This window comes from Macrobrachium rosenbergii, chromosome 13 (assembly GCF_040412425.1).
Source record: "Macrobrachium rosenbergii isolate ZJJX-2024 chromosome 13, ASM4041242v1, whole genome shotgun sequence".
NCBI lineage: Eukaryota > Metazoa > Arthropoda > Malacostraca > Decapoda > Palaemonidae > Macrobrachium > Macrobrachium rosenbergii.
Window position 1 is genome coordinate 37,468,760 of NC_089753.1, and position 18,525 is coordinate 37,487,284.

The window sequence follows — 18,525 nt, forward strand, 5'->3', positions numbered from 1 at the left end:
ACCAATCAATCACTTAATCCTAAACATTCACTAAGCACTCACTATACACTAAACATTCACTAAACACTAAATACTCACTAAACCCTAAATGCTCATTAAACCTCTAAACACTCATTAAACAGTAACTGAACCTTCACTAATCACTCATGAAACTCACTAAACACTTACACAGTAAACATTCACTAAACCCTAAGCACTTACTAAACATTCACTAAGCCCTTAACACTCACTTCACACTAAACATTCACTTCATACTAAACATTCACTAAACCCTAACCACTCACTACACACTAAACATTCACTAAACACTAACATTCACTAAACCCTAAACACATACACACTAAACATTCAGCAAACCCTAAACACTCACTACACTACAAACATTCACCAAACACTAACATTCACTAAACCCTAAACACTTTATGAGCACTCATGAACATTCACTATACAATTACTCATTAAACATTCAAGACAAAACAAAATTCACAATCACACTAAGCCCCTGTTCATTTTGCATGGTTACCAGACCTTTAAAGATGGTTGCAAGGCTCTGCAGCGCCACTCTGGTGGAAGACCACCGAACTACATAGTACTGGTATACAGATAGCATCTCAGCATCTCCAGATATACACCCTCTATTGTATAGAGGTAATAGGATAAGGGTCTGGAGAAAGACCCAAAATATCATGGAAAAAAGGGATGAATGAAGATTTATACTTATGAGTTTCGACAAGACAGAAGTGGTGATTATTCTTTTCACATCCACTAAAGGGAAAAGCTTACATAACATTTTTTTTTTATGTAAAGCAGCATCATTTTTCAGTGGTTAATTTAACAATGCTTTTATGTATGAAATATTGCACCAGACATGAAGAGCACAAACAAATTTTGTCAGAGCTGCATTTAGTTGCACTTATTGCTGCAATAAAACCATTAATATTATCCTCTTTTTCAGGGAATACGGAACATCAATGGACAACTTGGAATTTATTACATCATGGTCTCGAGGGGGTATTCCTAATGCCAAAGTTGCAGTGAAGTGGTCTGGCTTGCAAATGGAAGGGGCTAGCTTTGATGGATCTCGCTTGATGCATAACTCACATGACTCACCAAGCATTGCAGTTGCCCCTCTGTGTATAATAGCTTGGATGCCTAAGGTAAGACTGCTCATATAATGTAAAATTTACAACTTGGGAGTATAATTTTATGTTTAATTTACCTTACTTAGCTTCCAGACATACATGCAATAATGATACTAATCAGTTAATAATATCATTCTCAAACAAAATTAAATTGATAAGTAAAATATAATCTTCCCCCTTTTTTCCCTCAATTTTTTTTTTCTCTTGATTTTTTTTTCTAATTTCCCCCCTTTTTTATTATTTATTTATTTATTTAACTACTTAATTTTTTATGTACTCTTTCCCCCCTTTTTTTCCCAGCCCGAGAAGAACCCTAAAAGAGTTGTCTGGTTAAACAAATCATTTATAACTAACTAACGCCCAGTTATATAACATGCAAAGGAAAACCATGGCCTTTGTGTTCATGTCTTTTTGTCTGCAAATGTTCTATTATAGTTTTTATGTTAATTTCATCTTGTGAACATTGCAGTCCTGGGGTAGAAAGTCACCTAAGAAATGCCATAATCCCAGTTGCCTACTAAGCAGGGGAAACCATAGCTTCTGAAACCTCCTACCAATTGTGAAAAAGTGGTCAGAGTAGTAGGACGCTGGGCTAGAGTGCCCTTTCTCAAGGAAAAAGAGGGTATTTGAATGCTTCAGAGAACCATGACATCTCCAGTAAGAGACTTCATGTCAGAAGGCAGTTTAGTTCTGGCTGTTACAATTAAAGAGTTCAAGGACTAAACTTTACCATGGCCTCTTTCCCCTTTGTTAAAGGAGAGGGGATGCTTCCCTATCAAAGGTAAAGAACAAATACCCAAAGTTTACTTGACGGTAACTCGTCTGACTCCAGCATGTACTTTGGCTTGATTCAGCAGAGCAACATCACTAACATAGTCTTGGAGGGAGGGAATCGTAAATCTCTTAAGAACTGCTTGTCAGGGATAGACGAATCTGGAGTTTTCACAAACTCAGGTATGAAGAAATGCCAGACAAGAAAGGACAGGCTATACTCTACGCCCCTACCGTTTTTGCTGAGATAAATGCTTGAAGGCCATCCTGGTTAGACCTGTAAGCACCAGGGACACATCCCACTTGGGGGGCCAAAGTTCAGGGAGTTGGGGAGGTGTTGTTTACAACTCTTCATTAGCATAGACAACTCCACCTAAGAGGATCCTGTCTCAGCAAAGGTAGAGGAACTGCTGAATGGAGAGGTACCCCTTCTACACCAATTGCAGAAGACAACCCACTTTCTCTGGTACACATTTGCAGAGGAATGCCCAAGGTACTCAGACATCTCCCTTGCAGCCCCGTGGGGAAAGCCCCTCCCTTGCATGAGACACTAGATAACCCTCACACATGAAGGTGCTGGGAGTGTATTGCCTGGTGGTACCACTAAATGTGTGGCTCTCACAGACAGGTGGGCCAAAGGGGCAGCTCTCTCAGCGCCTCAACCAGAAGATACAGTGTATCGAGGTACTGCTCAGCACGTGGCCAATGAGAAGCCACGAGAGTCAGCTGAAGACAGGGGTGACAAACACCCAATTTATCACCCTGCAGAGTAATTTGAAAGATGGTAACACATACATGTCCAGGTTGTCTCAGGGGTGTTGGAAAGCTTCTTCCATCACTGCCAAGGATCCAGAGCTATGAAGGTAAAGGCAGGATGCTTCCTATTCAAACTAGTTGTGGATAAGTCAAGCATAGGAGACTTTAATAACTTGAGCAATTCCACTGCCTGAGGGTATAGGGACCATTCTATCCTCACTACCTGAAGTGCGTGACTTAGTTGATCTGCAGTCACATTCTGCCTGCCCAGAATGTATATCACAGACAACTCGATGGCATGAGACAAAACACACACACACACACTCGGCCATCTGCACTGTCCACTGACACAGGTTCAGAGACAATGTCCCCGTTAGTTGATGTATGCTATGATGGTTGTGTTGTTGCTCATCAACACTACCAAGTAACCTGACAGCTGTTTCTGAAATGCTTGCAACCTAGCCACACTGCCTGCATTTCCACAACATTGATGTGCAGATCATGCAAGAAAATAATGAGTTTGAACCATTCACTGTTGAAGAACTCCAATAAGCCATGAAACACCTTAAACCTAGAAAAGCTTCTAGGTTGGATGACATTACATCTGAGATAATGCTGCACTTTGGCAGCAAGACTAAATCATGGGTAGTGGCACTTCTTAACAACTATGCAAAAACATTCCAGATCCCAAAACTATGGAGAAGAGCTAAAGTTGTGGCCTTACTAAAACCTGGCAAAGACCCAAAGATCCTAAGAGCTATTGGCCAATATCTCTTCTCTGCATCTTATACAAACTGTATGGACGAATGATAATGGCCCGCATATCTCCCACAGTCGAAGAACAACTGACACCAGACCAGGCTGGCTTCAGGGCAGGAAGATCTTGCTGCCCACAGGTACTTAGTCTCACTCAGTATATTGACGATTGCTTTGAGCTTGGGAAGATCACAGGGGCAGTGTTTGTTGACCTGACAGCAGCCTATGACACCGTGAACCACAGGTTGCTTCTTTTGAAACTTGCCAAAGTTATTCGCAACTCGAGCATTGTACATATCATCCAGTCACTGCTGAGTAACAGGCTTTTCTTTGTCGAAATGGACGGCAGGAGAAGCAGATGGCGAAAACAGAAAAACGACCTCCCACAAGGGTCTGTGTTGGCCCCCATGCTTTTCAGCATCTATACCAACGATCAACCACAGTTTAGTGATATCCGTAGATTTACATATGCAGATGATCTGTGCCTAGCCATCTAATCAGATTCATTTACTATCATTGAAAGCAAATTATCAGATGCTTTGAAAGATCTTAGTGAATACTACAAGCAAAACTTCCTAAATGCCAACCTAGACAAAACAGGTACAGGCAGTCCCCGGTTATCGGTGGCCTCGGTTATCGGTGATCCGGTTTTACGGCGCTTGTCTAGTGACGACGATAACCAGATTTTCGACACAGATTCCTGGTTATCGGCCCCGATCTCTGGTTATTGGCACTGATCCCCAGTTATCAGTGCCAATAACCAGATACCGGCGCCAATAACCGAGGATCAGGCTCATTATCGTCGATTTTCAGCTGTCGGAGATTTTCGGTTATCGTCACGCTGTCAGGAACAGAACCCCGCCGATAACTGGGAACTGCCTGTATGTGCTTTCCATCTTAAAATTTTAACTACCAGTCAAATAGGGAGTTGAACATCTCATGGAATGATAAGAAACTGAAGAATGATAGCTTCCCTGTCTATTTAGGCATTACATTAGACCGAACACTATCTTTTAGGGAGCATGTATGGAAAGTAAAGGAGAAGGTAGCTACCAGGAATAACCTCCTTAGCAAACTTGCCAATTCAAATTGGGGAACAAATCTTCAAACCCTAAGACAGACAGCTCTGGCACTCAACTACTCCACTGCCGAATACTGCTCACCAGTCTGGAAAAGGTCATGTCATTCCTATAAAGTTGATGCCGAACTCAATCAAGCATGTTGCATAATTACTGGTGCCTTAAGACCATCACCCCTTCCAGTACTCTATAGATTGGCAGGCATTGCACCACCGAACATCTGCCGAACAGCCCATTCAAAGACCCAAAAATATAAACGAGAATGATGAAAGGCACCTGCTCTATGATCACCAGGTGGTTAGAGAAAGATTCAAATCCCACAAGAACTTCATTACCACCACCAGCCTCGACCTCAGGGAGACAGCAACTTACCGCCTACAATGCTAGAGAGAAACTGACTACTGCCCACTGGGTGAAGCCATCCAGAGCCCATGTGAGTCTCTTCCCCATAGAACAAACCTCTGTAGAAAGGATTGGGTAACTCTTAATCGAGCAAGAGCTAGAGTTGGAAGGACTGGAGACAATCTTCATAAGTGGGGTCTTGCTCCTTCTGCAGGGTGCCCATGTGGTCATCCCATCCCGACAATGGATCACATACTTAGTGGGTGTGAACATGGGCCAATCTGTACAGATTTGGACCTCTACGAATGCAATCAGGCTGCTATGCAGTGGATACAGTGTTGGCGTGATAAGATATGATGATGATGTGCATCCTGTGACCACAGATCTGAAACAAATATTCCTCACAGGTGTACATCCCACCCCTCTGACTCGGGATGAGACAGGAGGGAGGATCCTAAGAGGTACTCCAGTATCGCTTCAGATGCCAATAAAGCAAACATGTGGCATCACCCATGAGGCACAACCTCCTCTAGGGAGGACAGGTGACCCACGACCACCTGCCAGAGATAACCAGGTTGTTCCCATTGAAACGGAAACTGCACCCTTATCTTCCTGAGATTGCTTGCACAAGTCTGTTGGGGTAGGCTCTCCGCTGTCGAGTCTATCGGCATTCCAAGGTATTTTGCTTGCTGCTTGGGTTTGAGACTTGACTTCTCGCAGTTTATCACAATCCACAACTTGTGACAAAATGTAGTAGAAGACAATCTCTGTTCTACTGGAATTGTGCCCTTTGCCAGTCATTCAGGTATTGCAAATACTTACTAAATGAGCCCAAGCCCACTGAATGAGTTTGTCCTGCATACACAGTTTCAGATAGAAAGCGCATGTTCTGTTTTGAAATCCATTGGAGAGTGTGACTTCATGGCTTCCATGGACCTGAAAGATGTGTGCTTTAAAGTACCCATTCATCAGAGTTCTTGAAGTACCTCCACTTCGTCTGCAGTGGGATCTTTTACCAGTTCAAAGTGCTGTGCTTTGGGCTGTTGCCAGTCCAAAGCATAGCACTTTGAACTAGTAAATGGTCCTGCTGAAGACAAAGCAGAGATACTTCTTTGAGTACTGATGAATAGGTATTTGAAAGTACACATCTTAAAGGTCTATCAAAAGCATGAAGTTGCCATCTTTGATGAATTCCAAATTGGTCTGTGCTCTTTCCATTTTGAACCAAATCTGAAGGGCAAACTTGCTCAGTGGGGAGAAGTCAATGACCAGTCACCTTCTTTACTAGGAATATGTGACTAGAACCCCCATGACTGGTCCTTTGTGGCTTCTATTACACCTTTTTCCATCATCAATTCCGCCTTCAGAGCACATTGAAAGGAAAATGACAATGCATGATAATTTATAAAAAGTGAAAAATGCCATCCTGTAAAAAGCTCAACAATCTGGGTTACAATATGCTCACAAACATAGACAAATGAAGCATGCTTCTCAAATGAGAGGTAGGACCTATGGATCTGTGAACATTGGTGCATTACGCATGACAATTTTTCCTTCCTTTGGAAAATTTATTTCTGGGACTTTTCATGAGAAACATAATGGGCAGTGAAAGTATGAGAAACAAATTGGGCACTAAAAGTATGACAAATAAAATGGGCACTATGAAATAAGGTTTTGAGCTTGCAGTTTGCCTAAACTGAAGGGCAGGCTTCAGAATTTAGTTTTCCTGAAGTCTTTTCCACTATCTAAAGTATTGTATGTTATTTGTACATTGCAGGACCTACAAACTCGAGTGTATCATGAAGACCTGTTATCTCTTCCTGTATATTCTTCATCAAACAGAGAGAAAGTTGTTGTCAGCGTAGACGTGCCGTGTTCGTTACCCCACCATGAGTGGAGACAGGCTGGCCTTGCATTCTTTTTGAGCACATAAGAATGTTTCTTCAACAGATCTTATGTAAAACTGTCAAATAGCTATTCCAGTACAGCAAGGAAATTTAACAGAGTGCTGCTGAAACGATGAATTCCAATTATCTCATTTATTGAGCAGTACACGTACTGTATTTGAACTTTTCTTCCTAAAAATGTAGTCACTCTAGTTTCAGTGTTTCCTTAGTTGGAAGATGTATTTTGAGAGCATTAATGTTCAAAGTTTAATTCTAGGAAAGTTTAAATAAAAGATTATCTGAATAAAAGTTAACTTTTCTTTAAATTCAAGTATGAGTAAATGTCAAGTTGTAATAAGTTTTAGTGCAATCTGAAGAACAGTTCATACCACAGTACTCAGTAATTAATGGTAACCTATATATGCTTAAGTAGAAATAAAATATTGTAGCCACATCCTGTGATAAAAGGACACAATTGGTCATTAAATAACGTGCGACTATATTTTAGCAGAAAAAAATTTTTTGACACAATTGGTCATTAAATAACATATGTGACTATAACAAAAACTTCTTTCAGTTTTCTCCTGAAGATGGAAAGAGAAACCCACAAGATTCTTGTGTTTAACTTGTTTACTGGTAAATATTTACATATTACTTTGAACTCGAGCACTTTCAGGTCCTAACTGTGACCCTTTTTCAAGAGATGAGGTAGTCAGGCTGGTTCAAGGCCTTGAACCAGCCTGACTACCTCATCTCTTGAAAAAGGGTCACAGTTAGGACCTGAAAGTGCTCGAGATCAAAGTAATATGTAAATATTTACCAGTAAACAAGTTATACACAAGAATCTTGTGGGTTTCTCTTTCCATATGTGACTATATTATAGCAGAAAAAAATGTTTTAACAGTTTATGTACCAAAAATATTAGACAATTAATGAAAATACACAAAACTATATTTTAGCACAATGTTTATGATTATATACAAATACAGATCACACAGCAGTGTGTGAGATCCTTTATTTCATTTCCTGTTGTTAATCATAAAAGAAAAATCAGAGAATACTGTTACTGGAGTATTTTCTTGCGGGTGACTATAACTTCCACTGAGTCACAGTATTTCTAACATTCCCAAAAAATACATCCCTGATAAGTAGTTTAAATATGATCCAGATCTTAAACAGTTTAAATTTCACAGCAATGTGCTCAACTATAGAAAAAAGTGTATAGAAAAATGCATACAAAAAATATTTTAAAGTATTACAAGCATTAATAATGAACTCAAATTTATAATTTTTGCAATAAACAATATAACTTCACAGTGAAGATATAAGCAGATGGTACAACCCATGGCTTTCCAAGTAAGATGATAAACAACAATTATCTAACAGTTCGTTAATTCAAGTTTTGGCAATAAAATATACAAAGCTTTCCAAGTACTTTACAATTTTCCAAGATAAACAATGACAGCCTTTAATTTAGAAGTATATTCTTCAGTACGAATTGGATTGTCTGTTGAAAAGTTGAAACCTGGTAAGGTAAAGTTAACTGGTGATAGAGTATGGAGGGGAAAACCAGTTGCTTGCCCAGCTGTTACCAAGCACTATCCTTCGGCATCAAGGACTAGCAGGGTGACTGAGGTGGGACTATGATAAAAGGCTCTCATTAATATACCTAGGAAGAATACAAATTACTTAAAAAATTTGTTTTTATGGAAATACAAACCATTGCCTTTCATTAGAAGTCTCACCCCACAGGTGGGAATTAAGTCTCTTAACTGACTGGCAAGTTGAATCTCCGTCCTGAAATGTCACTTTTGCAGTCACAAAAGTAAGTTAGAGAGTGATGACACTCTTAACCAGAGGCTGCAACTTGGATGTGGTTCCTGATGAATGTATTTCACATCCATACGAAAGTTTTGACAAAATTAGTGCTTCATATAGTCTTATGTGTTGGATGATCTGCACCCCAAGATGTATGTGCCATCGCTTTTAAAATACTGAAAGAAATGTAAATATTAGCTTTTTTTTTTTAACAGACTTGAGGTAAGCAACTTCATTTTATGGTTTCTGGAAAATCCAGGTGTCCTCAAAGAAAAGTACTAAAATTCCAGCATCTTCACACTCTCAATGGAAAAGAAACCCATGGTGAAACCCAAAAATCAGAGTTTTTCTGGCAGAACTCTCAAGTGGATTTGTGGAAATGATGCTAGATGTCTATACCCCATGCCCTAGAAAGTTATGTAGGTTATAAAACACATCACGAGGGGGTTCTTATTTATGTTCGTTATGACATTCCTGGTGACCTTTCAATTTAGCTGAGACAGTAGAAAATGCAGCTGTACAGATCGACTCTTCTTGTCAGTAAACTGCATGTTCCCACTGCCTCCATCCTCATGATAATCTGACTTCCTCAAACATTCCTATTCCTAGGAGATAGGAATAGCAGGCATCCACTTTGGTGTGATGTTCTACTAAATGTTAAAGGCAATCTGTAACATTAATTACAGAGATGTACGGTTCCTTGAAAATGGAGAACCAAGACTTTCTTGTTCTGACAGGTACATTATCATGTACTGATTTTCTGTATTGAGCACAAACTCCATTCTTGACTTCAGCTGGAGAAATCCAGATGACCATGCCCCTATTATCATCAGCAATAATAACATGCTTTTACAAAGATCACCAAAGGGGCTCCTTGAACTAAGCAAGCTGGCAGAAATTAGAAGAAATTATGCACTGATCTACTTACTGGAACATAACTACATACAGCTGATACTCACTCCAGTTCAAGATCCTCTGGTTTATTCTGATGATGACATCCATGGTGTTCTCCTCAACTCTAGATGTTGCATCAAGCCACAAAAAAGACACTAAGAAAATTAAAAGACCAAGTACAGAAGTAAATAAAATAATTTACAAGAAACGTATGACTGCTCAATTTTGCTGTAAAATTAAATAATCTCCGACATGAGTCATGGTCATTCTTTTTTTTCCTTTGTAAATTACTGAACCCCACTATCTGCAAAGTGAAGGAAACTGAAGTAGCAGGAAAGCTTATGAAGACTCCTACAACCTCTCTTTTGTCGAGAGCGTTTGATGCTTCCTCCTGTAGCCAAGAATGGACAGTGGTGCTGTCCAATGCTGGTGGTGACTCAAAAGTTTTCTTGCTTGATGAAGATTGCCTGCAAAGGGCCTTTAAACCTGCCCTGAACTTAAGTATTTTACAATACTCTATAAGCTTAATAACAAGCATACTCCCAAACTATTCAATTACAGCTAGCTTGTTAAAATTCATACTTTTAATTTAGCATTCATAACTTGGAAGTGGTTACCTAGTACCTGGTTGTCAAACAGAGGCAAAGCCAATTAGATCTAAGAGAAAAGGCATAAATGATGCCGTAGATCAGATAGGAATTCAGTAGTTTAACCAGAACACTCAGTCCAATTTTTCTTCTAAAGTGAAAATCAGAAAAGTAGGCCAGCTAGGCAAGAAGGAAACTTTTAAAGCAATCATCAGGAAGCAGTGAGGTACATGAGTTAATAAGAGTCAGAACTTGGATACCTAACCATGAAAAGGAAAACTAAACTTAATTTCACGCATGATCACGAATTTGCAAAATGAAATAATGATGGCCCACAAAAACCCTGCATTTGTACTGAATGACTTTATAAAATTGTGTGCATACATAATTAGCGAAGATCCTTACCTTAATGCCATATCAGAAGCAAACAACAGCATAAAATCTTGAAACTTCTATGATGACATTGGAGTCCACAAGTGACAACCAGTTAAACATATGCTAAAAGTTCTAAAAAAGGTTATATAACCCATATAAAAGGACAAAAACATATTAATAAATAAGAATGACCATTAAATATTTTACCTTTTCTTATTTCAAATTATAAAACAGTTTCAAAGAGCCCTGAATCTGGTGCCACCTAAGCATGAGATTAAGTGTTGTAATTGACCTATGAAATAGGTTTTCCAGCAGCTTTAGTCTGATAGCACAGGACCTGTACAAAATAAATTTTCATAAAAACTGTTAATTGACTGATTCTTTTTTGCCAGTAGTGGAAGTAAAAGAAAACACTTTTAACCAGAAAGAAGTTTACTGAAGTCAGAATAATTCACTATAGTAATTGCCAACAATCAAATTTAACAATTAATCCTTATAACTAACTTTTGAGGTTCTGGAAAAGGCACTGCAAAAATTAACAAAATTTCTTATTTTTCATTTACCTTACAATTCTATGAAACTTATTTAGAATAAAACATCCATATTTTAATTTTTTTTAATAAGAGAAGCAGTGTGGAAAAAGGGAGAAGTAATCTGAAAGCAGATTCCTTATTGCAGGTTATGCTAATGCCTATTAATGCTCAAAATTTTCCCTTACTTACTGCTTTCTCTGAGTTCCAGATGTACTGAATGCAATGAATTCAAGTCTGTCATTTGACAAAAAGCAAACTCAGTACTACAAAGGGAGTCTTGTAAAGCTATAATCATGAGATCTCACATAAATCACAACAAATTAACAAAAATTACACCACATCATACAAACTGGAAAAGAAAAAAATCTCATTTCACATATTAGTGCAGATTACTCTTAGTGCAAAACATGGGACTCCTCACTTCAGTTCTTATGGCAAAGAACATCAGATTCACTACTGAGTTAAGTAACAACAAATGCACAGTAATATTCAACAATATATCTGTAATTTTCTACTTGTTAAGTAAATCAACAATACTACTAATAAATTTCAAATTTACTAAAACAACAAAACTACTTATACATTTCAAATTTACTAAAACAATATAACTACTATTACACTTCAATACAACATAAAAATAAATATAAGTTGAACAAAACATTAAAATCTGATCATGTCTTATCCTTAATTTTGTTCCCAGTGATAATCTAATTATCAATAAATGTAACACAATCTCCCTAACCATTATTAACAACCAAGGTGCGAGATACTATGAATGAAATTCAAATTCAACTTCAGTCTACTTTATCTCCAACGATTAATTGAAAAGTACCATGAATCACAGAAATATCTGATTAAAACTGACTGTAAAAATTATACTTCAGCCTACATTACCATTTGCTATTAGCTGCAGGAGTTTGGAAGAACAACATGAAGGAAAAAGAACTTTACTAATTACATTTCAATATACTTTACCATTAATAGTAAAAACTACTTAAAACAAATACTCTACCAATAAATATTACCTATATTAATTTAAATTCCAACAAAGAAACAAAATATGGAACCTGATTTTTGGCAATAAATATGAATCTGAGCAAATTTATTATTCAGTACAGCATACACTCTACTCCTGGAAATGAAATGAGAATTACAACACAAATTAAAGATCATTAGAGATGACTGATGGGAGGAAGTGTAAAAGAAACTAGATACAGTAAATGTTACAAATCAAATATCTATGAAGAACTTTATAGCTACTGAAATCAGGAGAATCATGAAAGACAAAAGCAATAGGATCTACTTACCCCAAGAAATTGTTTCACATCACTTCTAAAAAAAAAAAAAAAAAAAAAAACTGATAAGTGCTTCTGGACAGGATGATGACAGACACAAGTATACAATTACAGATATCATAAAGAGCACTGATTACTAATTTCAAACACTTCAAGTGTCAAGGAAGCTGGCAATTACAACCATATTGCAAATTCTTCCCACATAAAGACTACAGTCACAGTGTCTCATATGAGACCTCTCCACCAACTTAGCACTGTCATGTTAGAAATATGTTGAAATCTAAACAAATGAAGCCTGCAATGTAGACAACCATGCATAGAATAGCTGCAACAGGCATAAAACCACAAATTCTTCCATTACTCTCTCTGAAAACTAATTTTAAATCTAGTATTGCATTATCATAAAGACAATCATTTGTGCTAGCAGATTTTAACCTGTTAGTGACTACTACTAAAGAAACATCTCTAAAATACAAATAAGAATGAAGAATAATTCTAAATTACATAACATTCCGACTTTTAAACATATGAACACAATAGAATAAATAATATACTCAACATTCATAAACTATCCACACTCATAGGATTTGATAACAACATAAGTTGTAAATCAATAAGGTCAGTAGTAAAATGAGAAGCTGTCTAATCACTTAATATGACAAAACTTGTTAGAAAAATATGAAAGAGCAGTACAGGGCCAAGAACCCCACATACACTGCTCTTGTCATATTTTTACTTCAACATGTTTGATCAATTGTTGAAACTACAGTACAGGTCATTAGTTTTCTGCCAAAATATGAAAGTCAAGTGCAGACTACAGTAAAGTGCAAAACTTGGACAAACTTTTTGAGCTATGAAGGCTGCACATAGTTGGAGAAGCATTTTACCGAGTATTTAATTTCAGAAGTTCTAAAAAAGGTAACAGCATAATTCTACTAAACATTATACATTTTATGTAACATCTTTATACTAAAATATGACTAGAAAACTTACTTGTCTATACATACACTGCACAATTTTAAATGTTTTAAATACAGGAACTACCATCCACCATGGTGATGCAGTAACTCTCCTAGCTCTAAGCTAAATTCTGCCTTTAGCCTAGATGACAGACACAATGAATAATGCACCAAATTCCTTTTCTAGAATTTATGAAAATACAAGAAGAGAGAGAGAGAGAGAGAGAGAGAGAGAGAGAGAGAGAGAGAGAGAGAGAGAGAGAGAGAGAGAGAGAGAGAGAGAGAGAGAGTGTGTGTGTGTGTGTGTGTGTGTGTGTGTGTGTGTGTGTGTGTGTGTGTGTGTGTGTGTGTGTGTCAAAACAGCACAACTATAACATACAAGTTAGAAACAGAGAAGGACATTGAATTTGGCACAATTATGAATGGTTAAGTTCACTGCATTTCAAACTTACTAGATACCTAACAGGAGAACATTTTTAGCAGTAATTTTCTATACCACACCCTTGCCTACGATGTGTTTACATTGTCAACAGAAAACTTTTCATTATATTTTAAAATAAATACTTAAATACCAGGTATATAATCTATATTACATACTGTATACCAATCTAAATACACTACTACAAAAGCATGTAAGCTTGAAAGCATTAGTCTCTCGATTCAAGATCCTGATTTTTCCTTAGAGAAAGCAGATAATAATAATCCATTCAGATAACCAGAGTGCCTCTAAATTCCTGATATAAAATGAAAATGAGGTGACAGGTGTAGAGCAAAATGTTTAAAATGACCTTACCTTCTGTACTTCTCACAGTGACTAAGTTTACTTGAGATTAATCCTTTCTCAACCTTTTCCCTGTATCAACAGAACTAAATAGCCTGCTTATACTAAACACACAACCTTTGCAAGAGACTTTACTCAGAAACAGAAACACTGCATAATATGACCTACAATTCAACCATCAATCAAATACAGTACTATATATGAAAGCATTTTCACCAACTTCCATTTAAATACCTCTTACACAAGACAGTGCAAAGTGTTCATAAAACCATCAGTACAAGGCACTACAAAGGGTAGAATTCTGCTATGAAAAAATGAGGACAAGTTACATCTGGAAATTTAATAGATCATCACCAAAAGGTATCACTAATGTTAAAATATATGTCAAGTTCTGCTTATGGCCTCTTATATTTAGTGAAGACGGTAAATCCTGTACCAAAGTAACTGGGCCTTGTCATTGCCATTTCTACATCAAGACCCTGTCTCACAAGTAGTTTTGGATAAAGTTTTCATAAAAATAATCCAGATTAATAAAAAATTTAAATATTCTTCCCTTTCTTGCACATACCCACATTTTTCATTATAATTCTGACAAAAGGGAAATTGTTTTACATAAAAATTTAATTTCTACTCAAGACTGGCAAGTTTGTTACTCCTATTAGGTGAGAACTCACTGCTCAATAAAATGTGTTTAAACGAGGACACAATTTATAACAATTTATCTTATCTACCATAAAAACTTACACTGCTCTTAACAGCATGCCTAGGAGCCTAAATTCAAGTTACAATGTGTAACAATGACATTCATAAGTAATAATGGCAGTTCTCAGTCTGTCTTCTGCCATTCACTTAAGATGGCTAATGAGGGATGCAATTTAGTGTCCAATATACATATTTTTTTTATGAACAATCATGAAATTATAACTAATGACAATCTAGTTCATCACATTTTCCTTAGTACAATTGTATTTATTAACCTGTTGTCAAAAGGGCCACAATAACAACCTTTACATTAATATCTTGAGTACCCAATACCTTGGGCCCAAAAATTATGAATTATCTTTGGTGATATTATTAAAATAAATATAGATAATCTAATTAATACTGTTAATTATAAGCTCAACTGCTTCTGCAATTCAGTCAAAGTTATCTTAATTAAATCTCACTTCAGTACATCCAATTCTAAGTATACCTTATCAGTATTTGACAGGTTTTCCAGTCAATTATAATTATCCCTTAATAGCCTATTTAGAATGTTAAATCAACATACTGAAAAAATCTAGAGAGCCTGTAAAAATTAATTTCTGTTTATGACACTGCATGAAAGATTAAAGATAACAGAATCCTTCTGTGTCAACTATATCATCAGAAATTCAACAGCAAGGAGAAAATCTGATCCATCATTGCAATCAATTCACTCCTGTCATTCAAAACCATTGGTAAATTTCTTACTTGTAAAAACAAGGGCAACATTTCATGCATAGACAAGTACAGTATCACTTTTAATTACATGAAAGCATACAACTTATGGAGTACTCCACTTTTTATACACCATAGCCTCTTGCTTTAGAGGGATGGTGTACTGGGGTCATCACGAGTCATTTCATCTTTGATGCACGCTTTGAAACCTTCCCATCCTTCTCTAGGCAGCTGTGTCTGGAAGTAGTGGTTAAGTTATATCCATTATTCCAGATACTAAATTAAGTTTTCTAATAATGTTTACAAAGCAGACCAAAAATAACTTATAGATAAAAGGATTGCATTAATTACAATAAAAACCGTATGTTTGGTTCTTAGTACTTTTCACATTTTCAAAGGTAATTTTTGACATTACTGCTTTACCACTTTTAAGAAAACAGCAAGATTTAAAATCAAAATGAAAAATGTTACCTTTACACAACTGCTTTCATTTCACTCTTGACGCACTGCTTGAAGGCATCCCATCCTTCACTACGTGATGTGTGCTGCAGGGAAATTTGAAGAATCCAGAAGGTTGAAATATATTATTCACTGAGGTAAGCATATTTGCTTTCTGAAGAAACATGAATACCATTCAAGCTTCAAAAGCCCATGCAAATTAATGCTACTCACTCACTCATTCAAACAGCTATATAGAGAAAATACTGTATACAGATATTAGTACAAAATGGGAACTGCAAACTCAACTAGAGGCAACATACAGATACGTGAAAATACCTTACTTGTGTCTTGTCATACTGAAATCTTACAAACAATTTATTACTAAGCAAAATTTGGCTTATACAGTATGTGAGATAAGTAAACTTGAAGCAGGTTCTTCATAGTGATGGAAAATATTATTCTTAACTCTAGTACCCAAGGTAGATTCCCATCCCACAGGCAACGTCATTCTGTCACTTCCTAACTTACAGCACTGTATCTCCTCCCTCTCTTCTTAATTTTCTTGCAAATTTTATATCCTGCTAAATCCAATTTGACCTCAAAATTTCTATAATTGAGGTGAATCCTTGTCTCTGTAATTCCCACTATTTGAGGCATCTCAGCTGCCATCAAGGATCTAATTAAGTCTATTCTGTTTCTCACAAATTGAGAACTGACACAGAGTAACTTATCTACACTGTTTTTTACCCTCCAAGTCTTGATTAGTTTCCCTTTGGGAACCTAGGAATGAGGTTTTAAGGTTCCCATTTTTTATGCATCTTGGACTTGGGACAATGGAAGGTTCTCTAACAAGATAAAGAGTTCCATGGCTAGAGATGCTTCAAAGATTTACTATGGGTGTATCAGTTATTTTAACCTGAGGGGCTAGTGTTGAAATCTTTTAGTTCCACTTTCCATTTGTTGGATCTAGCTTGATTAATTCTTACGGTAAAGAGATTCCTCAAGTTTATGTTATGTATACCTTTGAGTACCCTGAATGTTTGTGACACTTTAATGCTTTTCTAGACAAAGTATTCTGAGTCATATTCTATTTTCTTCCTTCATGGTACCAAGAACCAAACAGCATACTGTAAGTGGCATCAAACAAGTACATTATTTAAAGTTGGTATTTTCTCCCTTTTCCTAGAGTAAATTGATGTTTAATGCATCATAGTGTTTTCTGGATTTTCTTTTCAATTTTTATACACTACTTAGAAGGTTGTAAGTCATAGTGATAATAACTAGGTTTTTTCCTTGATGACAACTCACCTTGCCAAGTAGATTATTGCTGGTATTCTTGTTTCTATAAAATATGTGCATGACTTTGCATATATGCATCTAGTTTGAATAGATCTGCAATTTTACTGACCATTCACCTATTTTCTCCAATCTCCCTGTAACTGCTGAATTGTAGTATTATTGTCAGTAATAATGCCCATTTTTGTTACAGCAAATATGCTATTTTTTTGACCTCAGAAAATTAGCTTATTTTGCTTGTCACCCTTAAATCTAAGTCATTTATGTAGATAGTCATGGCAATGAATATGAAACCAAGAACCAGTCACACCAAATATGTTTTGATAATAAGAATACCCCATTGATGAGTACTCTGTTTTCTATTATTTAATCAGTCTTCTATCCAGTCTCTTACCTCATCTGTGGCACCTGTACTTTTTACTTTTGCCATTAATCTTTTGCATGACACCTTGTCACATGCTTTCTGGAAATGTAGATGAGAATATGCATCTTGCTCTATTTTATCATATGTACTAAAAAAGAAGTCTAACAGGTTGGTTAAGCATGAGACTCCATTACAAAATTAATGTTGGCTACCTATAATTAGATTTCTATCTTCATTCTCAGTGTCTCATTCTGATATATTCCCAAAAGTCCAGCTGATAGGCCTGTAGTTCCCTGGATCATCCTTAGAACTCTTCTTAAATAACATTTTTTCTGTTTTCCAAGAATACTTTTTAAATGTCACAGAAGTTAGGAACAGTTTCTTTGGCTTCCATCTGGACCTCAAAACATGTTTTGGTTACATATACCAAAATAATTTTATTTTATCAGCATATTGTTAGGAAATTAACACATTCCATTACAGTGTCCAAGTCATTCACTTTGCTTCTTTATCATGTATGTTATGATTTCATACCAGTTTTCATCAAAAGAAGAATGTATAAGGATGAGCACCAAGCATAATTTTTTATTTGAAAGAGAGAGAGAGAGAGAGAGAGAGAGAGAGAGAGAGAGAGAGAGAGAGAGAGAGAGAGAGAGAGAGAGAGAGAGAGAGAGAGAGAATTAAAATTGCACAGCTATAACCCACAAGTCTGACACAAAAGCTTATGGTTATGAGTTAAGTTTTAGGTTTTAGGTAATGTCACAACTTGGTTAGCCTGAATTTTACGTAACCAAATTTTGAGTCTGTTACTAGGTTCCTTAATATTAATAAATGGAAAATTACTGTGATTTCTATTCACACAAGTTGGATTTATCCTTATTAGATATAAAAAAAAATTATATATAATACTTCTCTGGGTTATGGCTGTTAACTTATAACACAAATTCTTTTCATTCAAACAATGATAAATATATTTCAATATATACCATATTATATATATATATATATATATATATATATATATATATATA

The 18,525-nt window shown here is 36.3% G+C and overlaps 2 protein-coding genes across 11 annotated transcripts in view; one reads left to right on the plus strand and one right to left on the minus strand.

Annotated features, from left to right (window-relative positions):
- Nucleotides 1–8,159, plus strand: part of btv (beethoven) — a 123,426-nt gene extending 115,267 nt beyond the window's left edge. The window contains exons 70-71 of the mRNA XM_067115238.1: nucleotides 956–1,157; nucleotides 6,624–8,159. Coding sequence (XP_066971339.1) covers nucleotides 956–1,157; nucleotides 6,624–6,779 — 358 coding nt within the window. The 3' untranslated portion in view covers nucleotides 6,780–8,159. The remainder of the gene's footprint in view (nucleotides 1–955; nucleotides 1,158–6,623) is intronic.
- A 2,661-nt stretch (nucleotides 8,160–10,820) lies between these two features.
- Nucleotides 10,821–18,525, minus strand: part of MICU3 (Mitochondrial calcium uptake 3) — an 85,541-nt gene continuing 77,836 nt past the window's right edge. For 6 of the 10 annotated variants that reach the window (XM_067115242.1, XM_067115241.1, XM_067115245.1 and 3 more), the window contains one exon: nucleotides 10,821–15,630. In XM_067115242.1, the coding sequence (XP_066971343.1) occupies nucleotides 15,541–15,630 (90 nt within the window). In that variant the 3' untranslated portion in view covers nucleotides 10,821–15,540. Of the gene's footprint in view, nucleotides 15,631–15,864; nucleotides 15,939–18,525 lie in introns of all 10 variants that reach the window. The other 4 variants (XM_067115243.1, XM_067115244.1, XM_067115247.1 and 1 more) reach the window with 1 other exon arrangement.